Source organism: Anas platyrhynchos, chromosome 7, assembly GCF_047663525.1.
Source record: "Anas platyrhynchos isolate ZD024472 breed Pekin duck chromosome 7, IASCAAS_PekinDuck_T2T, whole genome shotgun sequence".
NCBI classification, from domain to species: domain Eukaryota; kingdom Metazoa; phylum Chordata; class Aves; order Anseriformes; family Anatidae; genus Anas; species Anas platyrhynchos.
Genome location: NC_092593.1, coordinates 11,011,102 through 11,027,741, shown reverse-complemented (window position 1 = coordinate 11,027,741; position 16,640 = coordinate 11,011,102). Strand labels below are relative to the sequence as shown.

The following is a 16,640-nucleotide window of genomic DNA, read 5'->3' as shown; positions in this document are numbered from 1 at the left end:
CCCACAGCAGCTCCCCCAAAAATCCCGTCACACCATCATCCCCCGAGCCCCCTCACGCCAGCTCCCCCCAAGCCCCTCTCACACCATTTTCTCCCCACTCCCCCTCGGCTCGCCCCACAGCCGGCCCTGCCCCAAGCAGCGCCTCCCAGCCCGGTTCCCGGCCCGCAGCCGGAGTTCCCCCGGCAACGCCGTGTAAACGCACCCGCCCCGCTCCGCCAGAGCGGCACGCAGCGAAGGGCTCGGGCCGTGAGGTTGGGGTTTGGAGGTGGTGCCGCCCTGCCAGGGGGCACGGCTGCCAGCTGGGGATGCCCTGCGGCTCCTGGGCGGGTTGCTGCGCCTCTGTCACCCCTTCACACGGTAAGATGGGGGTTGTGGCCGCTTGGTAGGGCCTCGTCAGCCAGTGCTCTGAAGGGGGTCTCGTGTATCCAAGAAAGGTCGAAGTTTGGAGAAGTTCACGATCTGATATAACTCTTAACAGACTAATACAACGGAATAAGCATTTTAAAGGATTATCTTGTGTTTAGCATAAGAATGATAAAACAGGAGTGCTTACTCAAGCTACTTTTGCACAGCTCGTTGGGTGACCTTGGTCATAACATTCAACATTTCTCTTTCCTCCTCTGTGAACTAAGATGAGGAACTCGTTTCCACTGAGCTGTGCAGTGACGCTGAGATGGAATGGTTCGTAAGGACAGGCAGCTACATGGCTCGCCACCTTCCATCTGTTGCATACATCTCGCCATTAATAAATGGTACCTTGACGTTAGGCAGTTCTCCCAGATGCATTAGTAGCTCTGCTGAGACCCCTGAGCTCAGGTGCAGAGAAAAAATAGAAATGTCAATTTATTCATAAATAAATTGACATGAAGTATTTATGAGGGAACTTAAAACAACAAAAACACACAGACATGCCGCCAAAAAAAAAAAAAAGCATTGCTAGGGTAGTATCTGACGTTGTTGTTAGGAAAAACTTTTAATAAAACTTACAAAGAATGTTGAAAATGTTATTTGCTACTAACCATGAAAAAATTATAATATCATTTTATTCCGTTGAGTCATGCAAGGACAAGGAATGAGGTAGAAACCAGCATGTGAGAAAAAGATCCGAGAGAAAATTTTGTGAAGAAATTAACATAAGAGCCACTAGGTGTCCCATTTTTCACAGTCCATCTATTGATAGATTTAATAGCCATAAACAATCTTCTAAAAACTATACCTTTATTTTAGCCTGCCATACAAATTAAGTTCTAAAACTAGCTACTTAGGTAGCATGTGTATGGTGGTTAAGTAATGTTTTTGTTTGAGGAGGGAATATATCGCAATAAATTAAATTGAAGATGCAAATGCAAAAAAAAAAAAGTTTAATGAAAAATCACTGTTTTAAATGGACATAGTATGTATTTCTTGCACAGTTAAAAAGGAGAGTTCATTGCCACACTATATCAATTATGTCAATATAATAAAGCATGCCACGTAATCTAGAAAGGAGAATATATTTATGCTGCAGGAAAAGTTAGACCTCATTCAATACTATTAGCAAGAATATGAATGTGTAAAATACATAAATTGTGGTACTATATTGATTAGACAGTAGGAAAAAAATACTTATTTTTACATTATTACATATTCCATTATGGACTTTACAATCTTCCACTCAGAGGAATGTTGCCCAGAGTTACCCTGTAGGAATTTGAGACTTTTATTCATATATCTTTAAATGTATATTCATATTCATTCACATATTTTTATACACATAAGGTATCTAACAATATCTTCTGTATTTTTGAACCTATAAATTGTTTGCTAAATAATAAAGACAATGGGAAATATTGTAATATAGTTAGGCAATATTAATAATAGTATCTTTTATTCATTTAATTTCACTGTCTTTAATTACATTATGTGTTCTTGTTGCTTGAGTAACAAAAGTTCATAGTGTTTTTCAGAAATGACCCCAAATCCATAAGAAGTATTAATTGAGATTTATTTTAAAGGTTAGCCATCAAAAAGTTCTGATCTTCAAAAGCTTTAATTTCACCCTCTCATTCTTCTTCTGCAATTTATCATTGTTTCTTATTGTTTACATCACTAGCACCTTATGGCATTTTTCACCTTTGAATTTCTTAGAAAAGAGGGTTGTTGTTTTTGTAATTGTGAACCAGCTCACGGTGTGGTTACTCACCATATTCAGGAATGTTGTTAACTGTAGAGGATCAATATTGCCCACACATAGCTATATTTAGCAAGAGGGTGATATCTAGCTCCTTCAGTGTATGCTGATTAGTTGGGAGAAAGGTTCACTGTAACCTTCTAATTAAGGGTAAAGCCTAATAAAAGCATCTTTTATAGCACAGGTCACAGACATCCAGTGGCAACAACAACGAAACAATCATATAATGGCAAGTTATTTTTTATAATATGTACATTTTTAAACACTTAAAAATTACCTTTGTAATATTCAGAGATAATGCATTGCCATGTGTGTACTTATGAGTTTATAATAGATCTGAGATAAAGGATGAAATTTATAGTTTGTTGATATCAGTGAGACTGTGGCTCTGTAGAGAAAAATAACTAGCTAGTTTTTGAGCATACATTTAAAACTACGCTGTTTTTGTATTATAGAACAATTCTTTCTCAAGATACTTACAAATTATTTTTAAAGTAAATTAATGGCAAGTTCATATTTCTCTCAAATTGCTAGAAAGATTCCAGTTGGCTTCATGTTTCATTGGAATAAGCTGTCATTGAAACTTTGTTGAGACTGCAGTGTACAAGCTCAGAAAGTTTTGGTTCTTGAGCCTCTTTTGCTGTGAGTGTTGGGTATTCAAAAATGAAGACAAAGCAGGTATTAGCTTGTCAGTATGAAAAAATGTACTTAGTGCCAGATGCTAGATGCAACCCTATGAGTTATACAGTGTTTCTTTCTTCCCAAAGTCAATTCCTGGTCATTGCCGGAGGCAGGATATTGCACTAGATTAACTAATTATTTGGTGGTACAGTATGAGGAAAAAATGTATATGGTTTTACATCAGTGTTTGATTTAATTAAAAAGACAATTATCTCACATACAGCTTTAAGATTAATGTAGACTGGTATTTTCAACCTCTTTTCAGTCACAGGATTTCTTTTTTTCCATATTTGGATTTTCCATTCTTCAGAAAGCAGATGGCTGAAATCTGAGTCTTGTCTACATAGCCTCTATTCTTTCAGGCAGGCCATAGCACATTTTATGAATAACAAAGGTGCACCTGGTCTCTGGAATTCTTCTGACATACTTTCCTGATGGTTCTTAAAAAAAAAAAAAAAATCATGCTGAAAGCAGTCAGGTTTTATCAAGAAGGAGAAGGTGGGTAATACTTTTTCCCCTTCATGTGTTGGATTTGTCTGTGTTGTCTGTCATTTGTTGTCATTTGTAATCAGTCCCTGGTATTGCAGTCAGATGCTGCTGGGGAGAGCACCAACTTCCCGGATGGATCAAGAAAGAGAAAATACTTTTTGACATTCTTGGATCTTACAGTCTTCTTGTTCACATTATTTCCATGTCACTTGATTATTTGATCTGAGTAGGCTCCTTACACTTTTTTTTATACTGTTTTGTTTTTTGCTTTTTGCCTTTTAGCCAGATAATACCAACAACCGGATTGTGGCCAGATAAACAAGTGGCATGTTTTAAAAGTAAAAATCAGTTAGCGTTACAGATGGGAGAGCACACTACTCTACCTTTCTTGCTGAAGAAAGAGAACATAAGACATGGCTTTGACTTCAGCTTTCTGCTACAGGCCACATGCACAGAATCCAACATTTCAAAATCATTTATGGATTTGGGTGCCTTTCAGATAATACAAGCACATGCACGACAAAGTAAGCTCTATTTTAAAAGTCACAACTTTTATATATAGCTATACATTGCTATCAAGTGAGGTTCCAAAGCCTCAGAAGTCCTTTTTATTTAAATTTTAAATTGTCTTTATGTTTGTTCAACTTCTTCATATTAAGTAGACTTTCAACCATGTTGAACATCTTCTTTAATGATATGTATGTGTATTTGGGAAATGAAGGAGACAAAGAGAAGCGATGACAGAGAACATTACTCTGTATAATGAAACTGAGTCCACAAAACATATAGGGGAATTCTCAGCAGCTTCAGTGCGGCCAGGATAGCATATCTTTCACTTTTTTCCTCATAATGGAATTAATTAATTCATAATGTCATTAATTGACATTATGAATGTCAATTTTGCATGTTGAAGTTAGCAAACATCTGAAATTGAGAAGAGATATTTGCTTAAATTATTAGAATAAAACTATTTTAAAATTACTATATTTCACCATGTTCTACAGAAAGTGCAGTTATAAGATTCAGTATCACAATTCACTTTCAACTTTCTTCTTTATAGCAGATTTATAACATGGATTGCAACTGCACATTAGACAGATTCCTGGTCCTCAGAGCCCTACAGTTTGAAATTAATTTATGCATGAAAACTGTACTCTGTTTAAGAATGCCAAACCAATATTACATTTGTTTTGATTTTCAAGGGTTAAATATAACAGTACGAGAAAAGAGGAACAAGAAATCTGAGGTAAGATGGTGTTATGTATAAAGCTGAACACAATTAAAAGTATTACATACTTTCAAAACTTGAAATACAGCAACACGAAAGAAGCGTGGGTTGTTTCTTCTACTTATTCTTCAGCCTTTCAGATGAACATCAGTTATTTGTACATATATTTTATATATACATATATATCAGCAAATGTTCAGATCTATATAAAAAATTGTCAGTGAAGTGTTACATCAGGGATTTTGGGGGGTGGAAGGGACTGGAAGTTCGAGAAGATATAGAACCTCTTATAATGGAAATACATAAGTTAATTTCAGGTATGTATATTCTGTATGTTAGGCACAGTTGTCTAGCTTTGCTGAATTCAAAAACAAAATAATTCCATGTATTGATGGGTAATTTAAAATTGAAGCAGAATTGAAGAGCTGTCTTGATATTAAATGATGGCTGAAATTTATTTTCCTAACATATAAAAATAATGTTTTAGAATTAAACATATTTGACATGAAATTTTGTGATGTGTAAACAGGATTTGTGACAAAACAGTTTTGATAGCTACTTCTGCACACACAACCAAGTTAGTTGTTTAACATAAATCAGTGCTTCACACCAGGTGAGCCTTAAATGTTGCAAAAGATCAAATATACTATTTTTGGAAACAAAGATAATTTGGTCATTATAGTTATTAATTAATAGCCCTTTGTACAGAAGACTTAATGAATCATCTGTGTGCTTTAGTGTACCTACTGCAGAATATGAAAGTATTCACAGGAAAAAAGTTACAGAAAAGTCTAGAAGTTCTGACAGAAAGTCATAAAAGGAGCTATGGAAAAAAATATTCCTAGTGGAGGGAAGTGTTTAAGAAAATAATTCAGTTGACCTCAATGTGACTTAATACAGCTTTATTTCACATCTTAGGCTCTGGTGATTTCTAGAGAATATCATTTGGAATAAATTGAGCATTCAGACTAAAACCATGCAGACTAGACAAAGTCTTCCAAACTATAAATTTCAAAACAGCACTCATTGCTTTTTCTGGCACATTCAAGCCTCAGTTTGCCCTTGGAATGCAAACAAAAATTTCCTGCAGATTGCAAACTGATGTTGAATATAGACATGCAAGTGTGTAGTCAGAGCATGTGACTATGTAATTATTTCTATTGCATTCATTTGCATAAAAGTATACAGTGTATTTGAGTTTATTTTTTCTCCCTTTCCTATAAAAAAAAAAGAATAGAAATAATATTTTCAGAAAATTATTTTCACAGTTCATCTGAATAATCACAACAATGCACTCAAATTCTCAAATTTGTTCTCTTTCAAAGACATACAGTACCTTTTGATTAAGGGGAGAGAGAAGAAAGAAGGGAAGAATAATAAAATACATCCTAAGCACAACAGACTACTGCATTAGCTGCCATACCAGAAAATGGTCTTTTGGTAGCTATCCATTAAACTTCACTGACAAAATGTAGTGCAGACTGTGCTATTTTCCAACATACTTTAAATTCTGTGAGCTAAATCTGTGGCCTGTCTGACATGGTTTATGAAGTTTTTTATAATACTACATTGAACACATGAAAGAGGTACATATTTAGAATTATAGCAACATCTCTTAAAAGCAATAAATAATTTGTAAAGATTGTTTTTTTGCATGGGTAAAATAGCATTCTGTTATAACACTATAGTTTTTGATTTTTAAAAACTGCTTTCATGAGCCTTAGTTCCGTTGGGAATATAATTACTGCTGTCAGCACACTTTGGAGGGTTACATAAAAAGGCTTTAAATATCAGCATGAGAGTGGTGCTTTCGTTCAGTGAGAGTGCACAGCAAGAAAACTTTGGCACATGAAAGTTTTGAATTCCTATATCAAACATGCTATATAGCTCAACACGTGGTTAATAACTGATGAGATAATTTGTGTATGCGGACAAAGTTTATTATTTTTAAGGCATGAATAGTGACTTAGGCCATAAACAAAGGATCCCATTTTCTGTGCTAAAAATACTTAGGAATAACTCTGGATGTGAGAAAAATAATGTGTTTTTGAAATTACACTTCATGTTAAGTTAAATATGGGAATATATCAAAGAGTAATCATTTTCTGATTATTTTTCCTTCACCTACTCGGTTCTTAGTGATTAGATTTTACCTGTATCTGTTCTGTAGTACATTATTAACTTTTTTTTTTCTTTTAATGGAAATTACAGTTTCATTTGCCACCAGTGACATTTCAGCCTGTAAGAACAATTCATCTTGCTCTTCTAGAGGAAAATTTTGTCAATGGAAGCACCAAGATCAGAAATATCTTCAATATTATGAACTTTATTCCTCAGCCTGTAAAACCAGCTAACAAATTTTATCAGTATCAGTTAGACAATCTATTAAAAAGAGACGCTGAAAAGTCAAAGTCTTCAGGTCTGATTGTGGCTACTATTTATGATAAATTCACTCCAACAGAAGACCTGTGCTGCTTCAGCAAGGATAAATATAAGTACTCTAGTGACACCAAAGAAGAAATTGAAAACTATTTGAAATGGAGGGAAGCTGATGTAGCTACCAATATTGAAAAGAATGACCAGATGAAGCATCAGTTTTCAGTGGCTTGTAAGGACGTAGATATTATGACCCAAGTCAGTTATTGGGATGATAGCTCTTCCTACTTCAGCTCAAGTTACACTGTGATAAACTGTGGAATATTTACAGCTCTATGTCCTGTGTCAAACAACACAGACACGTTAAGAGCTGGCGAGAAGGAAAAAAGAGTGGAGAATTCCTGCACAACTGCTATAGGAGGAGATGTTCCAGAAATGACAGTGGGTTATATACCCTGTGAAGATGCTGAGGGCATGAACTTCATGCTTGGCAACCATGATTTAGTTTCTTCCTGTACAAATGAAGTGATAGAGGCCTACCATGCCTTAGAAGGTAACTCTGGAGCTGCAGTCGTTCCCAGAGTGCAAGATTGTTCTGGAAAACAAACAGAAAATAATGTTTGTCTTCTTGATTTTGAAAAGAAAAAAGAAGCAACGCAAGAAACTACTGCAAAAGATCAAAGTGAGCTTGTACCTGTTGCTCATGTTATGTTCTCTGAACAAAAACCAGCCAAGGAACCACACGTTGCTAAATGTCCTGCCGGGAGAAGGGGTGTCATTCGTAGCCTCCCTCCTCGTGCTAGTCAGAGCTGCAATGTTCCTGCTCACAAAGAAAATGACAAAGGTGAGATAAAGATGAATAGAAACAAACATTCATCAAAATCTAAAATAAGTAGCAAGATAAAGATAACTGAAGGAGTAATTGTTTCTGATGAGATTTCCACAAAATATAATACACAAGAGATGAATGCCAAGAATCGGATTTTTCCATCTTTGCGTCTGCCATGCATGGAACCTGAGACTTCCCTAAAATGTCAGAAAAAAATACCTCAAGCAAACAAATACCATTTTCCTCAGAGTGATCAAAAACTTAAAAAGCAAAGTTTCTCCCGTTGCCAAAATCCAGTTATTTTAAAGAAACCTGTTACTCCTCTTTCTCTACCATGTGCACAGTCTGCTTCAGATTTTGTACATCTGAAATACAGTGACATGTTCAAGAAAATAAATTCAAATGACAATGGTCCAGGTATTTACGAAATGTTTGCAACTCCAGTCTATTCCCACATGCGTGAGCTTGATCAACACAAGAACAGTTTTTACAGAGATGTTTGTTCTGCTCCACCTGGGAGATGCGCTGCTAGCACCTGCAGATCTACCTGCAATAAAAGGAGAGAGGGCAGCCAAGTAAGAAACACTCAAAAGAGAACGTATTCTAAGCCAAAGAAGACCGTATCTGGTACCAAAAAAAAGCAGAAAAGCTTAATTCCAAAGGACAAAAGTATCAAATTGAGTGATTGCAGCACAGAGCAAGATAATGTAAAAACTTCTGGTCCAGATTGTCAAATACAGACTCCAAGGAGCATGTCGCTGGTTTGTGGAGACTTAGATGATCAGCTTATATTTTTAGAAGAGCTTTCACAATCAACCAGACAAAATAAAAAAAATTCAAGTTCAAAGTTATCTCCTATTACAGAAGTCTCTTTGGAGAATTCTTTAGACAGTCAGGATCTATCCAACCATCAGATAGCTTCTACCTGTAGCCAGAATCTTCTTCAGTTCAGTAATAAAGACTACACAGAATGTGCTGCTGAGCGCAGCAGTTCATTTACTGACCAGAACAATTGTGTACCCCAGTGCAGGGTGGATAAGGACGGCTGCACAGGCCTAGGATCAGACCAGACCTCCTTCAGGACTATAAACCCACATGAATCATTGCACTTTTCAGACAGTCTGCAGTGTCAATCCCTTGCAAAAAAATTAAGTCAGAGTTGGGCATACACACCTCAGGGCAGCAGTCTGGCAAATGAATTGACTCAGCCTTCAGTGATTCAGGCAACAAATGTTACAAGTCCCAGTTTCCAGACAAGTCAAAACATTTTGTCCTGGGCAGGTACAAAGGACATGACTGACGAGTTGCTTTGTTGTCTGGCTGCAGAATTGCGAGTGCTTGAAGAAAAAGACATCAACTCTGCAAGAACAAAAATTGCAGATTCTAAAATGCAGAATGCCCATACGAAAGAAGGAAATACGATGAATGGAGATGGAGAAATAGTAAATAGTGCTCTAGTGAAGGTAAAAATAACTTCTTGTAACTTGCTAGATCCTTTGGGTAATGCTCCAACACAACTGTGGATGAACGATGAGTCATGATGTTAACAAAGAACACAGTGTTTAACTGAAGTACGGGTGATGTGTGCTCATTAATGATCGGGTCTCTTCTCCTTGGGCTGTCCACTGCATCTTCTGGTACCCAGCTGAGGACACCCATGTTAGATGCTGCCTGTCTGACACAAGGCAGATGGTGTTCAGGCATGACAGAGATAGACAGCGAGGAGGCAAGTTTCTGTTTCAGGAGCTGTTGTATCAATGTGCCAGGCAATGATTGTATGGGGGGGAGGAGGAAGAGAAAGAGTGAGAATCATGCCAGGTGAAAGTTACTCCTTATAAAAAATGTAATGATAATATGAAGCTTTTTTTTTCCCCCTTGCTTTCTCCTCACGCTGCCCATCATCTTTCAAGCAGAGTTACAGTAGAGCCTTTTGGGGATCAAATGAAGAAAGAGACCTGCTAAACTTTGAGGAATCCACTGAAGTGCACGGAAGCATTTTAACTAACAAGGATACTATCATGTGGACGAGGGGTGAAGTTCTTGGAAAGGGAGCCTATGGCACAGTAAGTTAAAGTCTCAGTATGTTAAGAGATGCACTGATCATCTCAGAGCTACATCTCACCTTGCAACTGTCTGTTGTCCAGTGCAATAAATAAATATTTTTGATTATGCAGTGAAACGACAAACGGAAATATACCCTGTAAAATAAGTGAACATACACTTTTATTCATGTTTCATTTTAATAACTGCTAGTTTCGTTGTAGGTATACTGCGGTCTGACAAGCCAGGGACAATTAATAGCAGTAAAACAGGTTGTTCTGGATGCATCAGATCAACTCACTACAGAAAAGGAGTACCAGAAGTTGCATGAGGAAGTCGATCTTTTGAAGACACTGAAACATGTCAATATTGTAACTTACTTAGGAACTTGTCTGGAAGATAACATTTTAAGCATTTTCATGGAGTTCGTTCCTGGTGGCTCAATTTCTAGTATTATTCATCGGTTTGGTCCATTGACAGAAATTGTCTTTTGTAAATACACGAAACAAATTCTAGAGGGGGTTGCATACTTGCACAGCAATGGTGTGGTGCACAGAGATATCAAGGGCAATAACGTTATGCTCATGCCAAGCGGTGTAGTAAAGCTGATCGACTTTGGCTGTGCCCGGCGCTTAGCCTGGGCCAGCCTCAGCGGCACACACAGCGAGATGCTCAAGTCCGTGCACGGGACTCCGTACTGGATGGCACCAGAAGTTATAAATGAGTCTGGATACGGAAGGAAATCGGACATCTGGAGCGTTGGCTGCACCGTGTTTGAGATGGCAACAGGAAAACCACCGCTGGCTTCCATGGACAGGATAGCTGCCATGTTCTATATCGGGGCCCACAGAGGGCTGATGCCTTCCCTGCCTGACCGATTCTCGGGAGCTGCAGCGGACTTTGTGCATGCGTGCTTAACCAGGTATGTGGATTTTTAGGTGAAAAAGAAAAGGAAAAATGCACATAGTGTGTGTGGAAGCTTAGGCTATCTTAAATGGCACATATGGCTGTGTAGAAGAATTGTACTGTAAATCCTTAGGTTTTACAGCATTTCAGGAAAGCCATTGAATAGCAGTATACATAAAAGAGATTTACTCTCCATAATGGTGTTAAAAATAGTCACGTGTTCTTTTTGAGGGGACCTTATGCACAGCGTTTACTTTTCCTGTAATTTTCATGCAGAAACATGTTACCGTTGCATTTTAGACAAATGCTGGCTTAATTCTTAATCCTTGGATTAGAATTGTTATGGTCCCTGTGGACCATATAACAGTAACCAGAATAACTGTTGTCAGTAAATAGCAATATCATAGAAATGTTGATTCAGAGATACTAGTAGTTAAAAGATATCAGGAGTTGTTAGGGAGAAGGAAATATACAAATAGAAAGATTTTTAATACAGTATTTTTTTTCCTTTTTCTTTTAAATGATGCATCTTTAGCGGCAAAATTTTAATATATGATCTCACCATGTCCTAAATATAAAACACCTTCCTCATCCTGTCTTTCCTATTATTTTTTTTACTTAAGAAATCAGTGCCTTTTATTGTTTCCCTTGTTTCACTTTTCTCCAAGTTGAGGGTTGAAAAAAAACAAACTCCTTGATTCTTGCAATGCTATAAGCCCAAATGGCCTCCTTAACATGAATCATGTTGACTGGAGATGACAAAACTGACTGACACAAGGCCAAACAAATAATTACATGTTTCTTAAATACACTTTTTGTGCACATGAAATAGTTGAATAAGAATTATTCCAAGTTTTGGTAGGAATTCAGAGGAGCAAAGAAAGATTTTTGTAATAAGTTATTTCACTTTTATAAGTCATACATGGTAACAATCTCTTCCCCTAAATTCTGCCTTCCTTTCTACCAGCTTTATAAAATACAAAACAAAAAACTGAAAAGGAGTAATGACAGCAGAGTTAAGAAAAAAGCCTAAGTTTGTATTTAAATTTTACAAATAATTACATTACAGGAATGCATATTCATTTTATGTACTGATTTTTCAAACCCTCAATGCAGAGATCAACATGAACGCCCTTCTGCTCTGCAGTTGCTGGACCATCCCTTTGTGAAAGGAAGACAGTGAATTTTTCAAAACTCCTGCCAAACCAGTTTACCTTTCACACAAAAGAAGATTTCCTCCTGTGGAAAACATCAGAAGGAACTGGACTTAAAAGTGACAGCCGAACTTACTAGAGGTAAATTTGTAGACAAGAAGGCTATTTTTAGGCGGTGATTAACATTTTTTGTGATGTCTGTGCTCATTGGAATGGGTATTCCTTCGCTGTGAACACAGGGCTGTACAATTTGTTGCATTTGAGGAGACTTAAAAAAACCACTCCACAACACTATCACCAGTCCGTGACAAGCAAGGTAAGTTGGGAGTGCCAATTTGTCTGTAAAAGCCTTTGGAAAACATGGTATCAGCAGAAAGCATTGCAGATTCAGAAAGCTCTACTCAGACTCACAGATGAGTGTTTAAATGTGCCTGTAATCTCAGGAAAATGCCAAACCATGTGGTTATGTTGGCATAAAACATACTGATGCTTTTGTTTAGGTAGATGTGCCTTTCAATTTTAGCTGGTGGAAAGAACCACACAACTAGTCTGTACACACGTATCAATCCTTTTTATCCTTTGCTGCTGAGGTTTATCAGCTACAAGATACTGGAGTGATAATGAGAAGAGATGCCCAGTTGTACACAGATGTATCCTTATGGAGCTTACATCAAGATAATTTCTTAATCTCTCTGGAATTATGAATCAGAGATTTGAGATTCTTTTCTGGAGATGGCCCTGTCTAACCCCACTGCTAAGGCAGCCCTCGGCCATTTGGCTTTTGCATATTGCCAAGGGTGGAGTTGTTTTTTTTTTTACAGGTAGTTAGTGTAACTAGCTACTACCTACTAGTAACAATGTAATGAAACACTATTTGAAGAATGTTATGATATATCAATAATAATAATTAAAAAAAAAGATTCAGCCTAGTAATAGGCTGTCCTCTTCCTGATGGGGCTTCCTTCTCAGTATATTTAAGATTTCAGGGGAATAGAACATTGCAGAAACTATTAAAATGGGGTGAATCTCTTGTGAGCACCTAGTTTCTAGGAAGACGTAGTAAAACTCAGCCCTAGAACTTTCAAGGGCTGAGCCCTCAAGAGTTCAAGACTCTGACTCTTGTACCAACAGCGAATTCAAAAATGGTTGCTTTACAAAACAAAGAAGGAAAGCAACAAACAGTTTTGGTTTATATAAGATCAGCTTCCCCCAGAGTGCTTAGCATTTTAGTTACTTAAATAGCTTTCAAATTTTATCTTATTCCAGTAGCCTGACTTCAGAGAGCAATTTGGTCTAAACTTTATAAAAATGAAGAGAAATCAGTAAGTACTTTTAGCAAAACTCTTTATTTGTTTAGTTTCTGTAGGTATGATGTCACATAACAGACAGAGCATTATGCCATTATGAGAGAAATCCTAGCATCAGAGTAATCTTCCAATCTTAAACAGTTATCAGTCCCATTTTGAGGAATACCGCTTGGTCCTCATGCCAAAATCCATGGCAACTTGAGTATCTTCACATTAAAGTACCTTGCAGAAAAAAAGGTAGGAGCCCTGGCACGTGAACTCAAGTGAGATGTACGTAACTCCAAGGTGTATATTAATTCTTCCTAGATTAAGGGAGTGTTTCCAAAAAAAGCTGAAAAGTAAATATGAATTTTTATTTAGCATGAAATGATACTGCGATGACAGTCACAAGTGGGGAAAGAATGGGAATGCTCGAGGATATGCAATTAATTCGAATTTTCAGAGCTATGAATCCTCCTCCTCATGCATGTCTTATAACCGAAACTAAGATCCGTTAGAGTGTGAGTTCTCTAATGTTAGGGTTAGTAGTTATTTGGAATTTAAATGTAATGTTTAGTCCAGCTACACTAACATTAATTTTCAACTTTTTAAAAAAAAAGGTTTAAAGTTTTTAAGACAAGACTCTGAGTTTTTTTACTTGTTTAACCAGATTTAGAGAATGAGGGTATTATTTAATGCCAGCACTTGCAAAAAGTTTTTCTTTCAGCTTAAGCGTACTTGAGAACAGGGGATATGTGCTCATGTACCAGCCCTGTTCTCAGCACAGCTTAACCAAGAAGTATGTTGATGTAGGGAATCTTGGGCATTGCGTAGACAAGTCTAACTTTGCGTATTTCTTACTTAAGGAGATATAGATGTTTCACATCAAAATCCAGATACCTGTAATGAGGCATCTAAGCTGATAAGGAGATAATTTTTTTAAATCTTCTTAAATCTTTATTTTTAATGAAAAGTGCCTCACTGAAAAGAGACATGCTTTACAATTTACAGTATTTGAGTAGGACAAACCTTATTTATTTTTTTGAATTTGCTGCCTTCATTTCTAAAAAACAGAGGCCAGAAGCAAAACAGCAGTGAAGACCCCACTGTAAAGTATGCAGGCTACCAAGCAGCAGGTACAGCCACTTTGCTGTAATGCTAAGTTTCCTCAACATTTAGAGTTTAATACAAGCATATGAAAGTATGTGTCCCTTTATCACTGTAGGGGATACCTAGTATATTTTTCTTATTGTATACAGTAATATTTAAAGCTCTGAGCTCTGTTCAGGAGTTAGATTTTGTAGGTGTGCCAGCCCAACTATTCTGCACTGGGCTTGAAACTACAACCACCCATGACATAAAAATTTGCATCTCAAAATACATTTATCGACCGTACTTCTCAAGGAAGCAGACATCAAGCTCAGAAACCCACAGTCTTTGGAGATTCAGGTTCAAAATTAGCACCAACTTGCACAGCTTTCTCACAACTTCTGGCAGGAACTGCTGCCATTATCTACAGCCCTTTCTAAATTCCAGTTTTTGCACGTAATCCAAAAAGGCCAAAAGTTCTCCCCTGAGGAAGGGATTCAAGCACTCAGAGTAGAGTAAGTTTTCTCCCCTAAGAAAGTTTACTTTGCTTTACTTTTTTTGCTTTTACTTTTACTTTACTTGCCCAAGGCAGCCTCAGGAACTGCAGTTTACAGGTATTGCCAAGGAACACAAAACTTCTGAACTACAGTAAGAAAAAGGGTGCAGTTTTGAGTACAGGAACACCTAGGAATCAAAACCAGGTACTTCCAGCTTTTTAGTTTAGAGAGTTGAATTGGGTTTGCTACATCCACCTCCGGAGAAGTCAGAGAGAGTCATTCTCCACAGCAATGTGAGAGAAAACTCCTGGTGTTATTTTTTAATTTAAAGTATACAGAATTAAGCATTTCAGAGAACGAATGAATTAATTAGCTAGTTCACCTTTCAAGTCTTTTAAGATGTATTTTTAGAATTCATTTCTGGAACATGTGTTTACATTGCAATTAAAGAAAGCAAAGAACTTGTTTGCTAAATTCCCCTTTAAGCAAAACTGACTGGGAACCTTTCCCCTGTGGTCTTACAGAGACAAAAAGCTGTTGTCACCACCCTCTCCCCTCCGTCCCCTCCCATTCACTAAAAGGAAAAGCTATCAAGTATGGCCAGCCACTGCACGCTGAAGTTACATGGTACAGGCTCATAGACCCAGGCTGGATAAGAAAACATACATGCATCTCTTAAGATGCTGTAAAGTGTCTAGGTTTTGCTTTTCTGGCACGCAAACAGAATTTGCAGCGTGTTCCTAAGCCTGAGCACCATAACATGAAGGAAGCAAGGGAAACAAGTTATACGTAGAACTTTAAAGTAATTTACTATTTGATTGTTTTGATGGAAAACAGTGTTTTTGCCAATAATTAACAGGGATCTGCACATGAAGTTGGAAAATTAAACAGGAAATGGGATAATTTCTGCACAATAGAGGTGAGGTAGGGAATTTTATTGAAAATACTTTTTTTTTTTTTTTTTTACAATTTCTTAGAAATAAAGTTTCTTTCTAATCTCACACAAATGGCTGTACCTCAAAAATTCAACTATGCTAATATGAAACATTTATATTTACAATTTGCCAAAAGAATATACAGAACTGCTGTTTTATGCAAATACCGAAGTACCAGATCACAGTGAGATACATTACTTCAGCACTCCCACCATTAGGAACAGAATTAAGTTTCAACATACAAAAGAATCTCACTATTCTACAAACCTTGTATCTCACAAAAAGGGAATATTTTTAATAGTGTCATAGCAAGGTCTGCACTAAAGCTTAATTTTACAAAATTACATAATGCATGTACTCAATTTACAACAAAAAACTTGTAATCGGTGATGAACAGAGTAATAGTGTCATCTGTTAGCCTTTTATTGCATTTATTCAGTCATTCACTTGGGAGGTTGAGGCTGATCAGTGAGTGAATTTTCACTCCTTTCAGACACCTCAGCCAGGCCCCAGTTCACACGATTCACTAATTGGCAGTGGGTTTCGGTCAGGGAACATCAGTGGCATCTCGCTGCATGTCCTCTCCCTTCCTCTCACCCCCTACTCCCACCACACTGAATTTAGTTCCGGACACAAAGACAAATACAGTTTCACATATTTACAGTCACATTGAAAATCAAAACCAATGACTTGTATGGATATTCTTTACAGAGAAACCAAAAATCAGTTCGGATCTCAATGTAGCATAGCAACATTTTGTCCACAAGGTTTCACAATTTCCTAGAATCAAAATAGGAAATAGTTATTTTGAAACAGCACCTTAAGATGAAGACCTATGCTCTTTTCCAATTTCTATTAGACAGGCACTAGTTATCATCCAGACATTTCAACTCCAACTTATGACAGGAATTGCTATATTTACAGTACAATATATTGCTTATCCAAAGTGGCTGTGTAAGA

General features: G+C 37.1%; 1 protein-coding gene across 3 annotated transcripts; it reads left to right on the top strand.

The window, feature by feature from the left end:
- The first annotated feature begins 55 nt into the window (after positions 1-55).
- MAP3K19 (mitogen-activated protein kinase kinase kinase 19) lies at positions 56-16,070 on the top strand. Of its 3 annotated transcripts, none has more exons than XM_038181728.2 (7): positions 56-357; positions 3,623-3,864; positions 4,543-4,586; positions 6,780-9,236; positions 9,687-9,836; positions 10,038-10,735; positions 11,836-16,070. In XM_038181728.2, the coding sequence occupies exons 2-7, from the start codon at positions 3,702-3,704 to the stop codon at positions 11,900-11,902; spliced, it is 3,579 nt and encodes a 1,192-aa protein (XP_038037656.1). In that variant the 5' UTR covers positions 56-357; positions 3,623-3,701; the 3' UTR covers positions 11,903-16,070. The 3 variants fall into 3 exon arrangements, with proteins under 3 accessions (XP_038037656.1, XP_038037655.1, XP_005020345.4); XM_038181727.2 differs by having other exon boundaries at positions 9,684-9,836; XM_005020288.6 differs by lacking the exon at positions 3,623-3,864 and having other exon boundaries at positions 9,684-9,836.
- Positions 16,071-16,640: the final 570 nt, after the last annotated feature.